This window comes from Ixodes scapularis, unplaced genomic scaffold (assembly GCF_016920785.2).
Source record: "Ixodes scapularis isolate PalLabHiFi unplaced genomic scaffold, ASM1692078v2 PGA_scaffold10__122_contigs__length_95168666, whole genome shotgun sequence".
Taxonomy (NCBI): Eukaryota; Metazoa; Arthropoda; class Arachnida; order Ixodida; family Ixodidae; genus Ixodes; species Ixodes scapularis.
In genome coordinates, this window is record NW_024609836.1 from 73,026,268 (window position 1) to 73,048,915 (window position 22,648).

The 22,648-nt window shown below is 41.8% G+C and overlaps 1 protein-coding gene across 1 annotated transcript in view; it reads right to left on the reverse strand.

The window, feature by feature from the left end:
• Positions 1-8,207: 8,207 nt before the first annotated feature.
• LOC115328556 (venom metalloproteinase antarease-like TtrivMP_A) overlaps positions 8,208-22,648 on the reverse strand; it is a 28,662-nt gene continuing 14,221 nt past the window's right edge. Inside the window, exons 5-14 of the mRNA XM_040211736.1 lie at positions 21,730-21,768; positions 18,709-18,836; positions 17,131-17,211; positions 15,075-15,199; positions 14,579-14,631; positions 13,129-13,237; positions 12,894-13,034; positions 11,760-11,901; positions 10,222-10,344; positions 8,208-8,467 (exon numbers count right to left, since the gene is read on the reverse strand). Coding sequence (XP_040067670.1) covers positions 8,429-8,467; positions 10,222-10,344; positions 11,760-11,901; positions 12,894-13,034; positions 13,129-13,237; positions 14,579-14,631; positions 15,075-15,199; positions 17,131-17,211; positions 18,709-18,836; positions 21,730-21,768 — 980 coding nt within the window. The 3' untranslated portion in view covers positions 8,208-8,428. The remainder of the gene's footprint in view (positions 8,468-10,221; positions 10,345-11,759; positions 11,902-12,893; positions 13,035-13,128; positions 13,238-14,578; positions 14,632-15,074; positions 15,200-17,130; positions 17,212-18,708; positions 18,837-21,729; positions 21,769-22,648) is intronic.

A 22,648-nucleotide genomic window follows, 5' to 3' on the forward strand; every position in this document is an offset into this window, starting at 1 on the left:
ACGCGTCTCAACTCTGGAGGAACTGTTCTAATTGAATCGGTATTTTCCTTATACATACAAGGAAGGTAGCGCAGGTTACCGCCCAATTTATTAAATGACGAACTGTATCCATTCATTCACATTTACAACCAATAGAGATATGCGTACTCCAGGAAGTGCTGCCATCTATCGGGAATTTTCGAAGTTAGTTATATTTTATATGAATAAACAAATAAAAAGTCCAGCTCCGCTTTTCAAATCTGTCGGGGACTTGCGCCACCTAGCTGAGTTTATAAAACTGAATACATATATCTTTCTTGTCCTTCGCTCTGTACGTAAGTCAAGCGAACAACATCCCGTGGTCACATGAACATCATCGATGCCACTAATCCGTCAGTAGTCGAGAGGTTCTTACGGATAAATTACCCCATTGCAGACTGGCTGAAAGATAAAAGCTTTCTCTTTGGTCGATAGCGCTTGCCTACAAAAGGCTGAGGCGCTACGCGAATCATCTGCCGAGAAGACTCCCGCTTAAAACGAGGGTCCACTTGTGGCAGTCTTCGATGAGAACGGAACCCTTGTTTGAAACTTCGCGCCAGAAAATAAATACCACCTCTGGGAGGTGCTGCCATCTAGTGGGTACATTTGAAGTTAGTCTTTCGGTTCGAAATCTTGGATGCCGTGCTTTTGGTCATGGCTATGCCGCCATAGTCGTGGCCTCCGAGATCGTTGGGAGGGTCCACTTTTGTCAACATCAGTCTCAGATGAGAACGGAACCCTTGTTTGAAACTTCGCGCCGAAAGGAAATACCACCTCTGGGAGGTGCTGCCAACTAGTGGGTACATTTGAAGTTAGTCTTTCGGTTCGAAATCTTGGATGCCATGCTCTTAGTGGTCATGGCTATGCTGCCATAGTCATGGCCTCCGAGATCGTCGCGGGAGGGTCCACTTTTGGAAACACCAGTCTCCGATGAGAACGGAGTCCTTGTTTGAAACTTCGCGCGAGAAAGGAAATTTATCCAGTGCTTTAACCAGATCTGGGAAGCGCTGCCATATTGTGGGTACTTTTGAACTCAGTTTCTTGGTTCAAAATCTTGGTCCAAGGAGGGATTTCCAATTGAAAACGAGCGTGTTGGTTAATAGATACAAAACTTGAAAGTATAAAACAGCGAGCACGAGAACGGGAACAGGACATGTTTCAAACATAGCTCGGAAAACGTTGGCAGTTACAATTGAAAACGAACTGCCAACGTTTTCCGAGCCGTGTTTGAAAGATGTCCTGTTCCCGTCCTCGTCCTCGCTAATGTACACTTTCAAGAGGGATTTCGAAGGCATAAGTACAAGACGGCGAGAATACAAACTTTTGAAGCGCGGTCCATATGGTCGTGTGCTATCCGTTGACCAATCACAATTAGGCGAGCCGCGCTCAAACGTCAAGTGCAATTAATTAGGTTGATAATGAGCCAGCACTGATCAGTGATGAGGAGACGTTGTGCGCTGTATTGTGTAAATCGTCTAACGACGAAAAACAGACGTACCTTTTCCCCACCTTCCGTCGCTACTGAACGCTGGATCAAGCTCGTTTTTGGACAGCGAGTGCCGGCCGCAGGGGCGGATCCAGAACTCCATTTTGGGGAAAGGGGGGGGGGGTGTGGAAAATTTGTAAGGATACAATTCTCCCATTCTTTCTTGTGCACCGGGGGTCCACCAATGGCAAATTGCCCTCCGAGAAGGGGGGAGGGGGGGGGGGGGGCGGCCGCCCCCGTCACCCCCCCCCCCCCCCGCCCCTCTTGGGCTTCACGCACATTGCACTCGCAAAGCACATCCACACGGCGTCGATTCTTGATCAATACGCCTTGCAAGTGGGCTCATTTTCGTCTTCTGCGCATGAGAAAGGAAGTAGCGGTGACGTCAGAACGCCGAGTCCTGATTGGCTGATCGCGACCCCCTATTGAGCGTCGTCTGCTCCTTTGCAACGTCGTCTGCTCGCAACATCGTCAGCGTCTGTCTTACCTTTCCTGCGACTTTCGGAGCGAACTCGACTTGGCCTTTAAGGGAGGGCAGACTAAATAACTCGAGCGGTACGTTGTTTTCGTCTAACTACTAGCAGACGCGCATCAAGGAGGGAAGTCAAAGGACTCACTGGCGAGGTGTCCCGGGGCGCCGAGGTTTGTTTGCTTAGTGTCCGCAAGTTCCCTCCCAAATACTTTTTACCTCCATTCGTGTGCGGCGAGACCCCTCACTCTTTAACGGCGCCGGCGGGTTGGCGCAGTTAACGTCGTCTGCTTTACGTCTGCTAGTCAAAGCGATGGCTGCTTTACCTTTCCTGCGTCTGTCGGAGATTCGCCGCTTTTTCACCGGCGAGAGTCACCGTTGCCTCGGGAAACAAGGAGATAACAAGAGGAAGAAATTGACCTCTTAATCTAAAATTGAGGTCAGCGATCAAAGTATAACACGGGAAGGGTTCACAAGGGTCGCGCGGGCATATTCCATCCAGCACGTCTGCCGGTCGTGGGCAGACGGTCGCCGAGTCGCGGAGTGCCTGCTAGGCCTAACTGCCCAGCTCGTTTGGTCGCGTTCGAAGGAATCGTCGCCGTTGGAGCTTTTCCCCGGTGTCTGTGGATCCAGCGTTCTTGTTCGTCGTGCTCTGTTTCAAATAATTTTTACTTTTTTTTTGCTGCTTGAAGTCAGGACGCGTGAGAAGCTCACGTAGAAAAATAAACGTCCGTGGGTCGTCGCGACCGCGACGCTGTCGGCCATGCTGACTTGATCGTAAGAAGTGCGTAACAGCTTCGGAGCTGTCGTAGGATTTCGCCGTAACCTGCGCAAAACTTACGAAAATTTCGTTTCGTGAATACGAATTTGTTCTTAAGTTTTGTCTTACGCACATTTTTGGCGTAAGATCGTTTCGTGAATCTGGCCTCTGCACTCCCGAAAGTCGCAGGAAACGTAAGACAGACGCAGACGACGTTGCGAGCAGACGACGTTGCAAAGAAGCAGACGACGCTCAGATAGGGGGGCTCGATCAGCCAATCAGGGCTCGGCGTTCTGACGTCACCGCTACCCCCTGCGCAAGGAGCAGACGAACTTGCCCTCCGCATATCCAAGCGTGCGAAGGCACAGAGGCACAGCACTTCGGCGTGCCAAAGAAGCTTTGAACAGGCCGCGAGACCGGCGAAACTTGCTTTCGACGAGTTGTGCCTTTTTCCTGCGGCACTGCGCTTTCGACAAATTTCCCACATGTTCTCAACGGAAAGTATCACGGCTCACACAGGATCTTAAATACCGTCTTCGGCGAATGACGACGACCGAGTAGAAAACGTGTCTTTAGCACGCTGCCGCCAACCGCTCCACATGCAAGGTTGTTGTTTGGTGGCCGCATTCGCGCTGCAGGGAACAAGCGGGGATGCGCGATCCAGCCATTGTCATAGAGATCGGTGGTCATGGCCTCCGAGATCGTCGGGATCAACGTTGGTCGTGACGGTATCTCGGAGACAGTGTCTTGGTGAATGGGTAATTTGAAACTGCTTATTGAATCGGGAGCTGACCGGCATCAGCTCCCGATTCAATTGGTTTATTGACATCAAACAATTTTTCCAATGTAATTATTCCTCCAACACGCGTCACATGCACCACATCGACATTGCTTGATCTATTTCTAACTAATCATGATGAAAATAATATTAGTGCTGGTGTGCTTAGTAATGGGATCAGCGATCATCTTCCAATAATCATGTTTATCAATAAGAATATGTCAGATAGCGCAGTTTCAAACTTTTCAACAATGTCTCAAGACATAAGTTCTAGGACACTGGAAGAATTTAGAGAAACAATCAGCACTATAGACTGGAGTCCTATGTTTAATTCTACAGATGCTGATGAGTGCTACGATTTTTTTATAAGTACTTTCAAAAATGCTTATTCCACTTCATTTCCAATCAGATGCATCCGTCGAAACAAGAAAGCTAGGAAGCCGTGGGTAAATGGTCACCTTTTGAAACTCATTAAAAAGAAAAACATACTTTATGACTCTTTTGTGAAAACACGAGACGAAGAAAAATTACGCGAATTCAAAAAGTTCAGAAATTTTGTTAATGCTCAATTAAGACAAGCTAAACAGCTTTATTATGCGGCTAAATTCGACTCATCCTGTTTAAGGCAGCCCGATATGGTCTGGAAGCAACTGCATTCTCTTCTGCGTAGCCAATCTAAAGATACAGCCATCGTTAACATGACTATAAATAATGAAATTATTTCCGGCAGTGAACTTGCAGATAAATTCAATGATTACTTTGTGAGTGTCGGGAATAGCACTTACAATAGTAACGCCAAAGATAACGTCTCCCGCACTAGCGAAACTATTTTTTTGAATCCCACAGATACTGCAGAAGTATCCTCGGTGTTTATGAATATGAAAAAATAGCCGTAGTCGTGATTGTGATGACCTCTTAATCAAACCTGTTAAATTTGTACTAGATTTGATATTACCATGCATAACTCATTTGTATAATCTCATATTATCATCTAGTGTATTTCCTAAAAACATGCAAGTGGCTAAAGTTTCTGTCCTCTATAAGGGCGGGGATAAAAATGACATGAGTAATTATCGCCCCATATCGATTCTTCCTGTATTTTCGAAACCAATAGAAAAGATAATATATTCTCGACTAATAACCTTTTTTGAAAAATATTCTGTGTTGACGGACTCGCAATTCGGTTTCAGAAGGTGTAGGTCTACAGAAACTGCTTTATTAGTACAAAAAGAGACAATATTAGAAAATTTCGAGAGTAAACTTTTAACGTTGGGGATCTTTGTAGACTTCAGCAAAGCATTTGACCGGATAAATCACAGAACTCTTCTTGATAAATTAGATTGTTATGGTATTCGAGGAGTTCCATTAGCACTCATTTCGTCCTATTTACAGTACCGTTCCCAATACGTTCAAATTAATAATAACAGATCTTCTATGCAACGCATTAGTTCCGGGGTCCCCCAGGGAAGTATTCTAGGCCCATTATTGTTTATCACTTATGTTAATGATATTGTAAATATTGAAACGTCTGCTAAATTTATTATATACGCGGATGATACCAGCATATTTTTTTCTGATTCTACGGAAGGGGTGCTCACTTTCAAAGCGAATTATTTTTTAAATAAATTAAAATCGTGGGTAGTTATGAATTCCCTTGTTATTAACACATCCAAAACAAAGGCAGTTTTATTTCAGTGTCCAGGACCACGCATCAGGTTGTCGCGCGATTTGTTTTTGGGGGATTGTGCGATAGAGTGCGTCGATAGTATAAAGACGTTGGGAGTAATATTTTCTTGTCACATGTCCTGGAATAATCATGTTGCCTATATTCATAAAAAGCTATGCAAAGTTGTCGGAATACTGAATAAATTCAGGCACATACTTCCGGTAAATATTAAAAAACTAATTTACAATGCTCTGTTTTACCCTGTGCTCTGCTACTCCCACCTGGTATGGGGTTCGACTACAAAGGGCAACATTAACAAACTACGCCTATTACAGAAAAAGGCACTCAGGATAATCGAAAATGTTCCGCGTGACTATCATTCCCTTCCTCTTTTTGAAAAACATAAAGTCATTGATATAACCAATTTGTATGCACATAGACTGATAGCTAATTATCAACGATCCGTAAGAGAAAATAATGTTATTTCTTTAGATCTTGGTAATCTAGAAGCAAACGAGTCTGTATATCCATCGCGAGGTAGGCCCCCTGGCGTATTCCCTTTTCAAGGACAAATTTTGGTCTACAAAGATATCGCCACCAGTTACCACTTTTATTAAACACCCTGTTTTCCCGTGATATTGAAATGCACTCCGTTAGTCATTATTCCATTCAAGAAGCTTTATAATAAGTAACCACCACTTTTTTGTATACTGTTGATTGCGAAGTTGAATTCTTTATGTTTTTCTCGTGTTTATCCTTTGTATATGTGTATGCCTATGTATGTGTGCGCATATTCGTTCTTTTTTGTCTGTGTGTGCCGGTGCCGCTCTTACCTTGTTCTGGGGTGCTGGGACTCGTCAAGCTGCAGACCTGCAGCTTTTTTTCCAGCGCCCCTGTCACAAATGTACCGTTTGTGGCAAAAATAAACGAATTTGAACTTGAATTTGAATAACCTTGACTAAATTTATTAAAAGTTCAGATTATAGATTTTTTGTTTTTTTTTCTTCCGGATTTCACTCGTATTTATTTTTCTCATTACATTCTTTTACGGCCTGCATCGTGCAGCGTGTCTTTGGCTGCTCTGGTGAAAAACTTGAAAGCGTCTGTGCGCACGCCAATCTACTCGTCATATCAAGGAAAAAAAAAAGTGCAATATTCATGCGCTGCAGGAACTACTTCTCACATTTGGTCTTCGGAGAAAGAAGCTATGCTTTTGATGTTGGATCACGTGCGCGTCTTGATAAAATAATGTGAAGCTGTTCTAAGATGTATGCACCCACATATACCTTAATTCCTCCACGCATGACATGGAAAAGCAGTAACGTTCCGCAAGCAGCCGGCTTCTTAAAGGCTTTACGGGTGAGACTTCGCAGAGATTTCGGTGTCGGCGTTTTTTCTTCTTTTTATCGTAGGAGCAGAGATGGAAAACCCTTTCTCTTCCCTCATGGTGCGAGGAGAGAGAAGTCGGATGCTTGCATTGCCTGCGCCGCGCGAAGAGATGAGAGCCCGACACGACCAACGGCGCGATGACGACGAATCGTCCGTGGAGCGTCTTTCCCCGTCGTCTGCGAACGGGAACTTAAAAACAAGTGTTTTCGGATATTACTCGCGTCATCCGAAATCCCACTTTAGCGTAGTTAAATTTGCGCACACAAAGACAGGCACAGAGGATCGGGAAACACGCGGACGACAAAACAACAACAAATTAGTCGTTAGTTGTTTATACAGCAGGAGTTTTTAGTCTGCCAGAACATGGCGACATTGTTACCCACTGTAGATAAGCAGTTTAGCCAGTGCAGTACGACCGCTAGCCTGGGGTCTTTAACGTGCACCGCGCAGTAGTGATACACGACCGCACGCCGGTACGACGCTCATCCAGATTGAAATGGGCAGGGGTCGAGACTGAGCCCAGGATCTTTGGGTTCTGCAGCGCGAACTTTCGCTCCACGTGCTCAGGGCTGGTGTGCGCTAGCCCACTCGGCCACCGATCCACCATACAGACACAGATACAAGAAGGGGGCGGTGCCTTGACATGAACCAGGCTAACGCACTACGACTGCCTAACCTGCGATGCGCAGTGTCTATATGTGCAGTCACGATTAGAAAGATGCACTCTTTTACACAAAGGCAACCCGTATCTGAGCCGAAAAAGGCTGGCATTTCTTGAACTCACGATATCTGAAAGTACACAACGCTGTGCTGCGTCCGAAACAACGCGCCAAAGCCCAGCACCACCTCAAAGCCTGGAAACAATTTTCTTCTCCTCCATGAGATGTAACCATGCAGACTCGCATGGCGCCAACTCAACGATTGGACCCGAGCCCGACGTCGAGCGTCCTTAAACGCGCTGATTGGTCACGAGGCCCTGCCGAACGCTGACGTGGCACCCGTGTCCAATCCTTGTCTGCTCTGCAGCCTCGCTGCGATGGGGTCAAGATTCTAGCGCACGGGATTTTATTATTCTATAGGTGATGTTTCCCATACCAGCGCTGGCTCAGCACATGGTGTACAATTTGCACCCCCCCCCCCTTCCCTCTGGCACGCTGTAGATGGCGTAGAAAATCCGACAGTGTTGCCACTTTAGATATTTTCTGAGTTGTCTAGCGGAAGAAATATCCGTTTTGTGGTTGGCGGTACTTTAAGTGGTTCTCAAGTCATGTTAGCATGTTCTCTGGCAGTCTAAAACGTTTTCCACTTTACATTTATCGATCGTAAATAGTTTAATTTTGATGCTAAGCAGTATGGGGTCGCTATTTTTGCTTACTCTAAGCAAAACTATCAGTTAGATATCGCTTGAGACGCCATTGGAATATTATGGGTGCAAAAATAATGTGATGTTAAAACGGTCATTCTTGGCTAGCGTTTTAAGTTTAGCGGTTTTCTGCGCTTGTTTAGGAATTCTTTTCGCATTTTTTTTATTTTTGAGTTTGAAACATTGAGCAGTACACTCTTGTGGGAGGCATTGGTCGAGTCTTACCAAGTAATGAGGAAACCAGAAAAAAAAATCAGGTTTTATGCAGCGAGATTTTAATGGAATTTGGTACGTGTGCATTGAGATTATGGGAGTCACAACTTGACATATGAGTATTTTGAATATCCAGTAGGACTCTTTCTGCTCCTCTAACTGAAAAGGATAGCACGCTTTAAGTTTTCTTCGAGGTCCTGGGATCTTCATTCGCAAAGACTTGTAACTCTTCGTACCTTGTGGCGCATAATTAGTTATTTCATGTAGGTTGCTTGTGGGCCTAATTTTAATTCGGTTTAGGTACACATAAACCGTTTATACACATCTGAAACAGAAGAACGGACAGGGATTTTAACAGGCTGCCTGAGTTGACCAAGCAAGAACTTAAAGTTAGACAACACCCAGCAAAAAAAAATATTTTGTAGAAAACAACGATTTTGAAAAGTTACATATTCACATCCGCCAACATCTAGAGATTATTTTCAGAAAGTTTCATTAGTTTACACTGCATGGTTAATTTTTTACAAATTATTTTTGGTCCACCGAAGCAAAAGAAAAGGTAGAGTTTGAAACACTTTGAACACATTTTTCTCCGTTCCACTTTTTGGTATAAATTCCATTTTAGTCAATCTATCGTTTCATAATGGCAATACAGGGAAGGCTCATTCTTCACTTTTCCTGACTGAAATTTAATATGGAATGCGGCTAGGGAATTGTTTTGTCACTTTATGGATGTTTTTTATGAAAAATGCTGACATTTTGTGAAAGACACAGAAGACTAAAAAGGTGACCAATTTTGCAGGAAAGAAGATATATATAAACAAACTACATGTTACAAAAAAACTTTTTATAGCCGCACCTCCTAGGCATTCTGCTCCATGTCTAGCAAATAAAAATCTTGAATATTGTGATAGTTTTCCGACGATAGATTAACTAAACAATGTAGGCGTGTTGCTGTTCAGCAACACGTATCAGCAGCAACAATGTGTTGTTGCTGATACGAACCGACAGATCTGAAATTTTGCTACGCACCCTCTACCATGACATCAGTTTGCCCTGTAAATATCATTAATTTTAAGTGAAGGGTTCAAAAGTTGTCCCTCCCAGGGGGTGTGTCCCCTTAAAAGGTCAGTAAGTTAAAAGACCGGTGAGTGCAAAATAGGACTTTTCTATTTTATTAAAAGGCAACCATTTAGCGTATAAAATACTTATTCAGGATATTCACGAATTTTTATTCCACCCTCTTGGGAATAACCAGAATAACTATCATCTTAAATAACTTTTGGCGTCTACCAGAAATGTTTGGTGATGTCAATGTTTTCTGCATTCTTTTTCCGTGTAGTGTCTACGTCTGCTTCGGTTATGCATTTTAACGTGTTCTCCCTCCCATGATGGTAGAATGAAAGAACTGCTAAAATCGTGACGCATTGTGTAAGGTACAGCTGACGATACTGGATCGATTTAGTGACAAAACGAAACTGTGATGAATGTGAGCATTCGGAGGCGATATCAGACATTTTCACCGTTTGTTTTAGAAAGTTTGATGGCGTAGTTAAAATTGTTAATTTTTACACTGTCCTAAAACAATGTCATGAGATCTTCTATTTTCGCCGGAGTGGTCGTATAGGGTTTCAAAGGATTTAAGTGAGCTTGTGGAAAAACAAATATCTGACCGCTATGGTGGGTGGCAATGAGTTGGTAAGCTTAACTCTGGCCTTTTAAAGTTACAACAACCTTTATACTGCTAACGAGGTCTGTGGCTTTGTTTTCCACTCACCTTCAGAGAACTGATTGACAAATTTGTCACAGAGGTATACTGAATGATTTCTATCAAGTTTTAGGGAGCTCACTGGCGTAGGGTGTCACATAGTTAATCTGTATCGTTTTGAGTATCTCTTGTCTCGACAGAATCCTTTAGTTTATATTGTACAGTTTAAACGGTAAATACAGTGCTTCGCAAACTGCTGCTGCTCTGTAACCTACCAAAAAATGCAAAAAGTCACGTCGCAACCCCCCCCCCCCCCCTCCCCCATTTACTACAACAGTCATGTACCAAATTTACGCTGAAATTAATATTACCTTTTCTGATTCGCCTTCATAGACGCAAGGCGTGCCGTCAGGAGCGCGCAAAGAAGCGTATATTGTATTTCTCCGGTTCTGCATTTGACACCGTATCACACACTTGATGGAGTCGCTTGGTCGCTACATAAAAATAGGGAATTTCAGTCATAAAGTATGTCACCCGAAAATGCACAAACTAATGCTATGTTTTAGTATTTCTATTTTGTAGCAACATTAATGTCATCATTTCTAATCGTGCTAATGCTAATGTTTAAAAGTTCATGCCGTACTGACAATACGTTTGTTTGTTTATAGGCCGATTCGTAGGTAACGGGATTGCTCATGGTTGTGACAATAATAATGATGGAGTAGAAATGCATAGGGGTCTTAGAACACAGGGCATCCGAATGGTTCTGCATTTTAACAAAGACAGATTTTAGAAAGTTAGAGATATGCATTTGTTTAGGTGAAAAGCTATCGCTTCGGCAAAATCTCACTGGGAAGTAGAAGGCCAAAGCCAGATGGAATGAAGAAATCAGAATCATCATACCTTCTGTTGATGTAATAGAGCAAATAAATAAAAGGTTAGATGCAAAACCAAGTTAAAGTTAAATAAGAACCAAGATTATATATAAAAAAAAGGTAGAATACGGAACCAAGAAACGTACAAAGCGCGACAAAGTACGCACCTCCAAAAGCTCCTTATTCTTTTGCACCCCCCCCCCTCCCCCGCTTTTCTTTCCACACACACACGATTACACTTTATCTGCCTAAATATGGTTGAGCTAGTACGTAACCGCTTGCGAATGCTTATACGATAGATGGATGGATGGATTAATGAGGCTGAGCCCTTTGAATCGGGCGGCGGCTTGCGCCACCTAGCCAGTATTTTCTTTTTTTTCCCCCTAACATTTATTTAAGAGTTATATATCTTGAGATCTATGCTACGAGAGAACGCACTGGCGCCGTCTACCCTTTTTTTTCCTGAAACACTCGCGATAGGCGTATATATTCTATAATTTCTTACACATCATTGTTTCACCTTCGGCTTGAAATAATTCGGGCAATGTTATAAGCGACCACTTCTCATAGATTGTGCGTAAATTTGATCTCGTAATTACTGTAATACCTTCGGTCTAGTTATATGCAGATGAGAAAGTTTCCAGGGTTACTTGATACATTGTGCCAGCAGAGGAAGGAAATACAATAAGGAGACAGAGAGAAAGAGAAAGAGGCTTCTACCACGCTTATTTCTATTTGATGGCGCCTACTTGGCTATTAATACCTTCGAGCACTGATCAAAATTCTGTAGCGTATTTTCGACCTAAGCAAGATTTCCGGTGCCCATTTGCTGGCGCCGCCACTGACGAATACTCAACGTCCCCTGTGATCCGTGTCCAGCCCAGTAAGTCCTACAAAGTGCAAGAACCGTCGAGGGTTTCGTGCTCTCGGTACGAAACATTCTTCAGAATAGAACACGAAAACTGAACGAGCATACTCATAACTTAATAGCAAACTGGGTATTGCTTATTGCACTTAACAAGCTTTCTACTTACTGTGGCCACTCTGACATTACTGAAACGAGGGTACTTGAGTTTGCATAGAGCGACGCCGTCAACTTTAGTTCCCGGTAGCTCGGTCATTTTGGCAAACATGATATTTCTCGATAATACATCTAGACACCGATAGTCTACGCCACTGGTCAGAAAGAAAAAAAGCAAGAATTGGATTTTACGAAAATAGGAAACGAATATTCCAAAAACCTTTCAAATAAAAGAAAAATGTCTGTATATCCCTAAGGTTATTAGAAAAAAAGTTAATATTTTACTTGAGTAGAAACTTTACAGACAAACTCACTAACGAGTTATATTGTTTAATTTTGAACGTGGTGGATAATAAAATTCAAGGTGATTTAAATTGTGTTTTAAATCACACCAGTTTTCACGTGATGATTGAAATGAAACCCTTTCCTTACAAAAAATTCCCAAGATATTGTTTTACGTATAGAGTTTGCCTTGTGTGATGCTTTTGATGTGCGTTTGTCTTGTATCTAAATCAAATAGTTATAAAGTAAGAAGTATTGTAGCAGGTTGAACACGATGAAAAAGTAATGTTCTCTTTGAGCAGATCGGAACGTTGAGATTTGTTCCTACCTTCCACGTGAACTGTAGCGCATAAAACTGAGAAGAGACCGACTCCAGGCGCCCGGTTTCTCTCTTCATGTACTGATAGTAGTGACATATCCACTGGATGCACTCATATCGGATCTACTAAATGAAGCCATTGGCTGCGTTTGCATAGGCGCGACTATGACGCATTGAATTTTGATGACAATAATATAATTGGGCAGAGCAGGAAGTAAGAAGGAAGCAGTATGGCAGTGACTGATCTTATATTTCAATTCGACGTGTCACTTTCGCATTAATGTAAGCGCGGCCACTGGCAGCATATAATTGGCACCAGATCACATGACATTTTGTCCTGACTGCTAGTTGAGGATTTTAAGCTCATCTAGCTTTTTGTCATATTTTTCTGCCTTAAACTACAAAAACTCATGTTTGTTAAAACTAACACTTCTTTCGTAGGTTTCGTATAAGTATTTAGTAAAAGCAAGAAACAAGGTTCATGACAGCAATAAGACCGACGTGTTTTCAGGTAAGATGTCAAGAGGTGTTAGGGGAAATTCTTACCTAAAGAACGCCTCCATGGCAGCTTGACTGCACCAAGAAAAGCTGAGTAATCTTATATCTCCGATTGCTGGCGTCATGATATGGCCGGACTTCGCTGGACAAGATGCGGCAGATCCTTGGCCGTCATGCACAGCACCAAACCTTGAAGGAGACACCGCTTCCTCAATAACTTTCAGCCGCGTTGAAATGAACAATCGTACAGCACGATATTAATAACAAGTTTTTAACGACTCACAGATGAGCGATTTCATGGGCAGCTGCCTCGACACCCGTTAAGAGCTTTGGGAAGTCCTCTACAATGGCAGTCTTTTCTTTTGTGCACGCCTTGCCTACTCTCGCCAAACCTTTTAACAAAAAGGGCAATTTTTTTAGCGGTTTACATTTTTATAATTTTGTGGCAAGGAAAGCGCAATTATCTATAATAAATCAACTTCATTAAATGCGGTAAAAGACAGTACCGCGTCTGGAATACATTTGTTAAGCTGTGAAATAAAAGGAGTGAAGAAATAATGACCTTTTGATGTAGCGAACGCGAACTGCTTTCGAGCAAGAGATTTTTGAAACGACCAGACATAAGATTTAAAGCGCAAAGTTAGTCATTATAAAAATTTATATGGGCATCTCCTCTGTTCTCAAATTAGCCGTTTTATAAAACAGTGAAAATCCTCTGCTGAACTAGAAGCCCAGCATTTTTTAAATAAATATGGTACAACGTAGGTGTTCAGAATCAATCTGGCACACTAGCGCATTACAAAAAAGTTTAAGACGTATATAAATAAGCTTTCTTAGCGAGACCCCACGGTGCATAGAGGCATGGTGAAAGAGGGAATTAAAATGTTTCTCGTACTCTCTGCACGAGCAAATGTATATAATCATATCAAGGGAGCGGCTTTGAAAATGACCCCGGAATGCCCAAACTTTAGTAATGTACGAGGTGTGGCTAACAAATAATAAAATCACTCCTACAAAAAAGAATTGTTCATAAAATTTACACAGTTGAAAGTTAGTCTCCCATGCATTCCCCTCCCCTGTCCCAACACCACTCCATGTGAACCTTCCATTGTTGAAAGCAATGCTATAGGTCATCAAGTGATAAGCCCATCATGAGTTCCGTCGCTTTTTCCTTCACAGCATCAAGAGTCGAGCCTCGTTCCTTTCAACCCAGACTTGATCTTGAGGAGGAGAAAAAGTAAGATGGGCCAGGTCAAGTGAGTACGGCGGATGCTCCAACACGGGGATTCTATTCGGAGCCAGGAACGACATGGCCTGAAATGTGGACGAACAGTTCATGAGTCCTTCATCAAGACAACGCGGCAGCACACAAAGCTTTTCCAGTATGTCGTTCCTGGATCAGCATGTTGGAGCACCCGCCGTACTATCTTGACCCGTACCCGTCTGACTTTTCCTATTCCTCAAGATCAAGTATGATTCGAAACTAAGGAAGGAGGTTTGACTCTGTTGATGCTAGAAAAGCAAAAACGACGAAACTCATATGAAGGGCTTATCACTTGATGACCTCCAGTGTTGCTTTCAGCAATCGAAGATTCGCATGGAGCGGTCTATAGGGACAGGGAGTACATAAAAAGGAGACATTTAAATTATTATTTTTTAAAATAAATGTTTTGAAGATGAGTCTCGTTATTTAATAGCCACACCTTGTATACTTCATTTGATGTACGTATTACCTTGTACTGCAAAGTTCGGGCGGCCGTTTTTATCTGGAAGGTGGAGGTCATATCTACAAGAAATGAATAACAGAATAGAGAGGAGATACATATTATACAACATTGTACGCCGACCATATGCGCCGCCTACGTACGGGACCATGAACAAATATGACGACAAGGATTATGATCACGATGCCTCAAAGAACATAATACAGTCTACTAAAAGTATATTCGCAATATATTATTGCGGAAATTTTGAAGTCGAAAACGTGAGTATAGTTACTGTTTCTTAGGCTGTCATTGACCAAAAATTGGAGAACATTTTTTTTTTAAATTCTGGATACTAGAACACTCAATATTCGTTCAGTGATATCATCCAGTCTGACCCTTTCCATGAATACGAAGGAACTACACTCAACAGCTTATGCACAGGCAGAAATAAGTAGTTTCTTGCGCGGGGATTCCACTTTCTTTGCGTACTCTGCGGATAATTTTCTTGAACCCGGGTACTTACGCTGTCATGAGAACTACTACATCGGCGGAATTCACGGTAGATGTTCCAGCAATGTAGCGGTCGAGTAACGGGAAGGTTAATGGCCCATCGATCTTGTCGTCATTAACCTTTTCATAAGGGGGCTGCTACACAAGCGAAACAACAAACAAACAAACAAAAAAACAAAAACAAAACATGGTCGACTTAGAGACGGCTGGGATCAGCCAGTTTAAGCGTATCACTAATTACATGCTTAAAAAAATTCTGCTTCTTGGAAATGTTTTGGTTTGTATATTTCAGGAAATTACTCTGTTTTGCATATCGATCGCAAAGCGATCCCCTTTTCTCATTCTAATTAGCACCTGTACATATCTCTGGATCACTGGCCACTATCTTACAAATATTCCTAATAGAAATCTAATATGTTTAAATATCTATCTCCAATAAACACAATTATCAAATATGATCATATAAGAACATACGAGAACTTTATAAGAATATATAAGAACAATATAAAATTATAAAAGAAGTTATAAGAAACTTCTTATCCGTTTCTTATAACTTTTTATATAATCTTAAATATTTTTTATATTGTTCTTCTTTGTTATTGTAAAGTTCTTGTATGTTCTTATATGATCTTATTTAATCATATGCGTTTATTGGACATAAAAATTTCTTACACATATAAGATTTTTTTACTAGGAATATATTTTTAATTAGTGTAGGCGCGATCATAGTGGCCCCCATTTTTCGCTGCAGGCTTAAAATAAGAGGGTGAGCGCCTCACATAAAGTTCGATGCTCGTTAAAATGGAAATAAAGGAGGGCTTCGTGGAATGATCTTATCCTACTATAGTTAACGTACAACAGACTATAGATAATTCCGTTACGGTCACTGTCTCTTTAATTTAGTATTTTTGTATTCCACCACAACTGCTGCTTTTTACAATGAGCAGTGTACAAAGATAATTGTGTTGCAGGGAATCGTTACAGGTGCCAGTTCCACTGACCTTGAAATACTGGTATTCGGGTCTCCGCCGCAGACTGACGATTCGGCGTTGCGAAACTATACTGCTAACCTGAGATCCTTAACGTGTATTGTGCGCTAGGGATTGTGCAAATGTTCGCCGGTATAGTCTGCTGAATTGGCTCGCTTGCTATATAGTACATTATGAACCCAAGACGGGGCACGGAAGACTCCCTAAAAAATTGACCTATTCGTGGTAACCGCAAGCACCTTTTTATTAGAATGAGAAAATTTAATATAATTTTGTCTGGTTGGGGGAAAAAAAGGGCGTCCCACCAACTAGTAAATCTCAGGAACAAACGGTTTCGAAGCTTACTAGCCACTTTTTCAGCGGTGACTATGTCTATGGCCTTTGAGGAGCACTATGCCTTGCATTTTCGTATCTTCTGCAGCTTTCTCGTTGTACGCAGCGGGCTTTAACAAGCTTCGACGTACGTCCGTACGCCGAAGCTTGTTAAAGCCCGCTGCTCCCCATTGGCCATTGGGATCACAATAGGCGTACCGCAACTTAATGGCTTTTGCCGTAGATACCCCTGAAGGAGATGCCGAATAGGTCCCGAAACGTTGGGACTCTGAGAATTAGAGCTTGGCTGGATGCGCTCGTTTAATTACTTGATTAATCCAAGATACTTTGCGTTGAAAGAATGCTAATGGCCCCTACACACAGTTGCATTTGAGAGCGTTTGGGTGCGTTTGACTGCGTTGCGGCTGAGAGAAACCAGGACATCCCTGCTTCTTATGTCGTGTGCCAAGCTACTTCTTCAATTGGATTTCACGCTTCATTCGAAGCACATATGTGCCGGTGATTCACTCTCGTTTCTCGACGCAGCGCAGTCGAACGCCCTAAACGCAACTGTGTGTATCGGCCTTCACCCAAACAGACGCGAGCTTTAACATACAAGGAGAAACAGATAACCTTACAACATGGTGCAGTCGAGACATACATTGATGTATTATTGATTGAAGTATTTGTATTATACAAATGTTATTCATTCGTAAGACAATAAGTTTCTCCGCTACTGCTTTTAGTAGCGTGAGTTTGTACACTTACAGGGCCGCTCTTCTCAAAGCCGACGACTCGAAGCTCGATTTTGGCCCCAAAAATACTCACCTCTGCAAATCTATTGTTTACCTAGAAGAGAAACGAAAGCAGTTGTACAAGCACGCACCATTGGAGTCGACGGAATGAGTAATGCGTTTTTATTTATTGTTAGTCGGGAGCATATATGCAGCGCAGGAGTATTTGTTAGATACATGATCGTTTGCGCAAAAAGAAAAAAAAAAGAAAAAAGTTTGCCATGAAAGCATTTTCTTATTCTTTGTGCGAGGGTGCCTATGCATATGTAAGAAGATACTCCCGGTAAGTTCGCGACGGTCGGGGCTAGGATGTCTCTCAAATGTTATTATTCTGGTAACGTGTCTTCAGTTACGAATCGGAAGTTAGATAATATGTCTAAAGGATATGGTGGTAGCTTATATTAATCACACACTTAACGGTAATGCCAGTAAGCTTGGTGCTTTGATCTATGTCCTGTCCATCAGTGGAAGTAAACTAAATGTTACTAAGACGTCATGGTGAAGGCATAGTGACGCAATTGTGATGCCATAAAACTATCGGCATCTTGTGAAATTGTTAACAATAGCAGTGACACTTATGTTAGCGCACGTCGTAAGTACTGTATAGGGGCTGTAAAGTATGTCGGGTGCTCAGTTCATGGAAATATTCTTCCAGATCTTCTTGGCTTGGCTCCCCACAGAAAACATTGGTTTGCTTGTGCTGCCACCATCCAAAAGCTACGGCTTTAATGCGCATCCGTACACATCAGCCCAAGTTACGCACTGGCTGCTTTAAGAAGCTGGGAAGAGCCCTTTGATGTCATCCCTAGACGCGATGACTTGTGTAGCTAGGCCTTTATGGGCCCTGCCATTTGGGTTATCTTCGTACTGTTTTCTTATCTGAATACATAGAGGTCAATCAGTCAGGATAGAGATGGCGTCATTATGTCGTCTGGCAGTCACTACCTGTTGTGTTCAGATTTTTGTTTTCATTCAGCCAATTTTTTTGCAGTTTAGCTTTATGACCGTCAGATGCAATGAAAGCTTTGTGTAGTTTAAAATGGACAACTCTGTCTACTCCTACGTGATTGTCTGTTGATGTAGCACTGCGGTAAGGCAACCGTACGTTATCAAAAACACTGGGTTACCCGAGCGGTTTCTGCATTTTACACCATCGCGCACAAGAAATGAACAGAGCCTACGCAGCAGCCGTAAAAAAGGTCGGGCATTGTTTTCCTGGCGTGGCCGACACTCTCGCGCTCTAGCCCCTGATAGGGCTGCAGAAATGTGACTGGGTACAGTACAGAAATGTTTGCGTTAATGATGTTTGCCTCAATGTCGATCAAAGTATGACACGCTAAGATGTTTTAGTACTAACGGTCATATAGGTCAACGCGCTGTCCACAAACAAGCCCACACTTCGTGTGGGAAAAGGCGCATTTCCACCACGAGGTGTCGCCACTCAACATGGGCAGGAACCAGATTCGCGTGAAGTGGACCGTCTGCGCATGCGTCCAGTGGTGTAACGTCAGGGCAGCGCGTGGGTGACTAAAAGAGAGACAATGCAACTCACACAATTGAAAAACATGGCGACGTAGGGCACTGCGGATATCCAAGACGAAAAATGGCTGCTGTAGCTTGGATCCATTATGACGAAGACTTCCATAACTACATCTTCGATTGAGCCTCTTGATGTTTCATCTGAGAATTGAAGTCGAATATGACAGCCGTTAGCATATATCTCATTTCAAAGGTTTAAAATGCAATCGCTTGCTTTTCGAATGGCGGGCAACATTCGCAATAAGGACCTGGTTAGTTGTTCTTCAAAGATTTTTCAGTCGGGGATATTCGCCAACTGCTTGGAGCATGCTTTTGTTAACTGTAAGCTCTCAATGAAAGTTCAAGAAAGAATAACAATTTGTTCCATTAGTAACTATAAAAATAGGCTAGGTTTTGATAAATATTTTATTTGGAAGAATATTTTTTGTTGCATTTAATACTTGCTCGTATTATTTTTGGTGTTATCTCCTTGTCTCAATACGCCTCTTACTCCAAATTATAACTGTTAGTTGGAGTTTTTAGGAATATATTTTGGTAAGGCAACTCAATATTATATTAAATTTACCGTAGGGTGTTTCCACGTCGTATTCTGCAAGGATGGTCCGGGTCATATTTTTTGTATTTAAGTAAAATATGTATATTAAAGCCATGTTCTTAGAAGGAGCATTCAGCTATATGCGTATGCCGTAGCTAGTGTTCTTTCGGGGATATAAAATTACGAATCTCAAGGCGTGAAATTTGCGAAGGTTTCACTGTGGTGTTTGCACAGCTGTCGATTTCACATTGAAGCATGGACGTAGTAATAATTGTTTCTACTTATTTCATGAAACTTTACGACATAAACACAGAATATTAAAACTACAATAAAAGATTTCCCTGCAAAAAGATATTAAAAATTCGATACATGTCAAATAAACACGTTTTAGAGGCACATTCAAATATTATTTGCAAACGAGTAACTCCGTATGAAACAACAGAAGATATATCAAAATGATCATCTTTAAATGCATGTTACGAATATATAGCAAAATGTGCTTAGCTAGTATTGTAGGTTTGTTATGATTGCAGAAACTCAGCTTGGGTGTATCTAAATGGGTCAAAATTGCACGTCAATATTATTAGGAAAAAAAAGACTAATGTTTTTTTCAACTCTCCTTAGCCGTTTACAGTGATTACAGTGACCTGAATTAACTTCTGATGGCAAAACATTGGGCAACGCACGGTGTGCATCTTCGGCTTTTTGTCCCGTACTTTTTGCGCTATTTTTAATAAAAATAACATATGGCCTTCTTAAGAAAAAGAACGACAACAAACCTTTACTCGAATTCAGTTAGCCTGTCTTTGTAATAATGGCTTTGCAGCACGGCGTCGGTTCCAACGAGATATTTTCTAGAACCGACAAAGGCTGTACAGCGGTGCTGTTTTACCGCAGGGTATATAAAATTATGGTGTCACTAGTTTAGCTTTATATTGGTGTTTACTCGCATTGCCTCCTGATACGTATCCCCCCTCTTTCCAAACACGTCCAAATTGAGTGTATTTGACGGAGCGTCGCAAAAGGACGGGCATGCCTTACATCCCTATAACATGGGTTTGAAATTATGTCCCTATGTTTGCAATTAAAATGGTGCCTTAAACTTGATTATTCACGAAGTTAATCACTAAAAGTAATGATCCACCTATTTATATGAAACACTTAATTTTTCCTAAATTTGCACCTTGGTAGGAGCCAATATTACATCAATCCTCTTTCTGTGCGATGCGTACGTTTCACAGGAACGATTTGGTCCGCGTTTCGTGAAACACCCTGTATGTGTAGCTGAGTGCTTTTCCTCAAGGCCATGACTTTCATATAGTATATATTTTACGGAAATATACAAGATATGACCCGGACGATCACTGTATCAACTGACAGGGAAACACCCAACAACAAAGCCCTTATAGTTATAAAGTTCTTTCCGTATTCCATTTGGTACGCATGGATACTTAGAAAGGGTAAGCTGGTTTTGTTTGCCGTCACACAATGTTGAACACTAAGATACCGACTCTCGAGATACTACTTCCTTCGCCTTGTTTTCGCGGCGATAGTCGTTTCTCGTGTGAGGGCATTTGAACTTCACGGTTATGTGCTGTGCATACGGTTCTCAACTTCCGAAATGAGAGTTTGAAGAAAATAGAAAATCGAGTTTTTTTTTTTGAATACTGACGTGCAATTTTGCCACATTTAGAGAAATGAGCTGCGTTTCTGTTTTAATAAGAGAGCTACAATTACGACAAAGGAGTGCTACTTTGTATATTCGTAAGACGCGCTTAAAGATGATCCTTTTTATATATATTGAGTAGTTTGTCGCTTACAAAGCTTCTAAACTTCATAATCGATTACGTCACAAATGAAAAAAAAAAAAAACCCGAAAAGGTGAGATTTTTTTTTTGTTGTTGATTGATTTTGGCATTTTGCACAGTAAGCAGTTTACCGACCATACCACGGGGATTCATTCCAACCCTACCTTCCCCGGCTAAATTTCACCATGTAACTTAAAAAAAAAAGAAACGTTTTGGCGTAAACAGGAATTATCATTCACCACGTGGAGATGTTTTTTTTTTTGCCCTACACGAGCACGGGAGCACGTGCTCACGAGCACGTGAGCACGTGCACCCGACCGCGGATGGACATACCGACATGGCTAGCCCCTAAGGAGCTTCGCCCCGAAAAATAAACAGGAGACAAGGAGAGTACGAGGTGCTTTCCTCTGTCACTTCTGGTCTTCCGGTCTTGCTTTTGATACATTGAAAGAGATGCGTAATGCAATCTCAAGCGTTGTAAAAAAAAAAAAAAAAAAATGCTTCGTAAATGTATTTGACAAACTTTAAGAAATGAAAACCAATTTGATGCATTTGAGCAATAAAAGAATTAGGATTTTGGGGTTTTCAGCGGTCCTTTGAGCAAGGATAGTGAAGCTGTCGACGCAACCCTTCTGAACTCTCTCAAGACAACTCATTTTTGGTAGGCTAAATATATTTTAAGTTTCATTACCGAGGTTCCGTTTCTTTAATTTCCGGCTGGCAGACGAAACTGAAAGGTGAAAACAATAATTATAATTTAGTACAGCACATTTGTGTATAGCAATCTTCGACGGGAAGCTTCGTACGTCTTTAGCTTACATCAAAATAGTGTTACAATATCCTTAAGACGAGAATAAGATATATATTATTCGACGCTCAAAAGCAGGTTATATGAGCCGGAAAAATGGCAAATTATAAGACCACATCTGAATTTTGGGGCTTAAACTATCATGGTCAACAATTACCAATCTGGTAAGCACTTCGAATGTAGATTCACAAGCATTCGTAATCAATCCTGGAACGGATGCAACATATCTATCGCAAGAGCTATCTCGAACTGTCAACCGGGCGGTTTCTCTCTGTCTCGACTATTCATGTGCCAGGAGACAGGGCTAGATGAACATGATATCGCCGAGGCCAAATGGACATGATATCGCCGAGGTCAACCGTGACATTTCGATCCTTAACTTGCCTTGTCCTTGTCATCGTGCATTACGAAATTATCTATAAACAGCAAGGAGGGCAATTAAAACTGTAACCTGATTTGGTCATGGCTTGCAAAAAATACTTGGATAAGTACAATGTAAAAAGATAGAGCGTTAAAGTTCCGGCACACGTGTCGAAAATATATTTAGGACTTAAAATAAGGTCGGCGTCGTGACACTGAGCATGCAGCAAGCGCAAAAAACGTCATGCTCAAATCGTTTCAGCGTAGAGTCTCTTCCTGGGTTTAATAATATTGTCTATTTGTAGCTGAGGAGGTAAAGGTTCTTGGTCATATTGTAAATGCGATAGGCATCATTCCCGATCGTGACAAAATTCGAGCAGTGACCGAATTCCCAAAACCCCCAAAACATTAAGCAACGTCAAGGTTTTATCTGCCTTTTCTC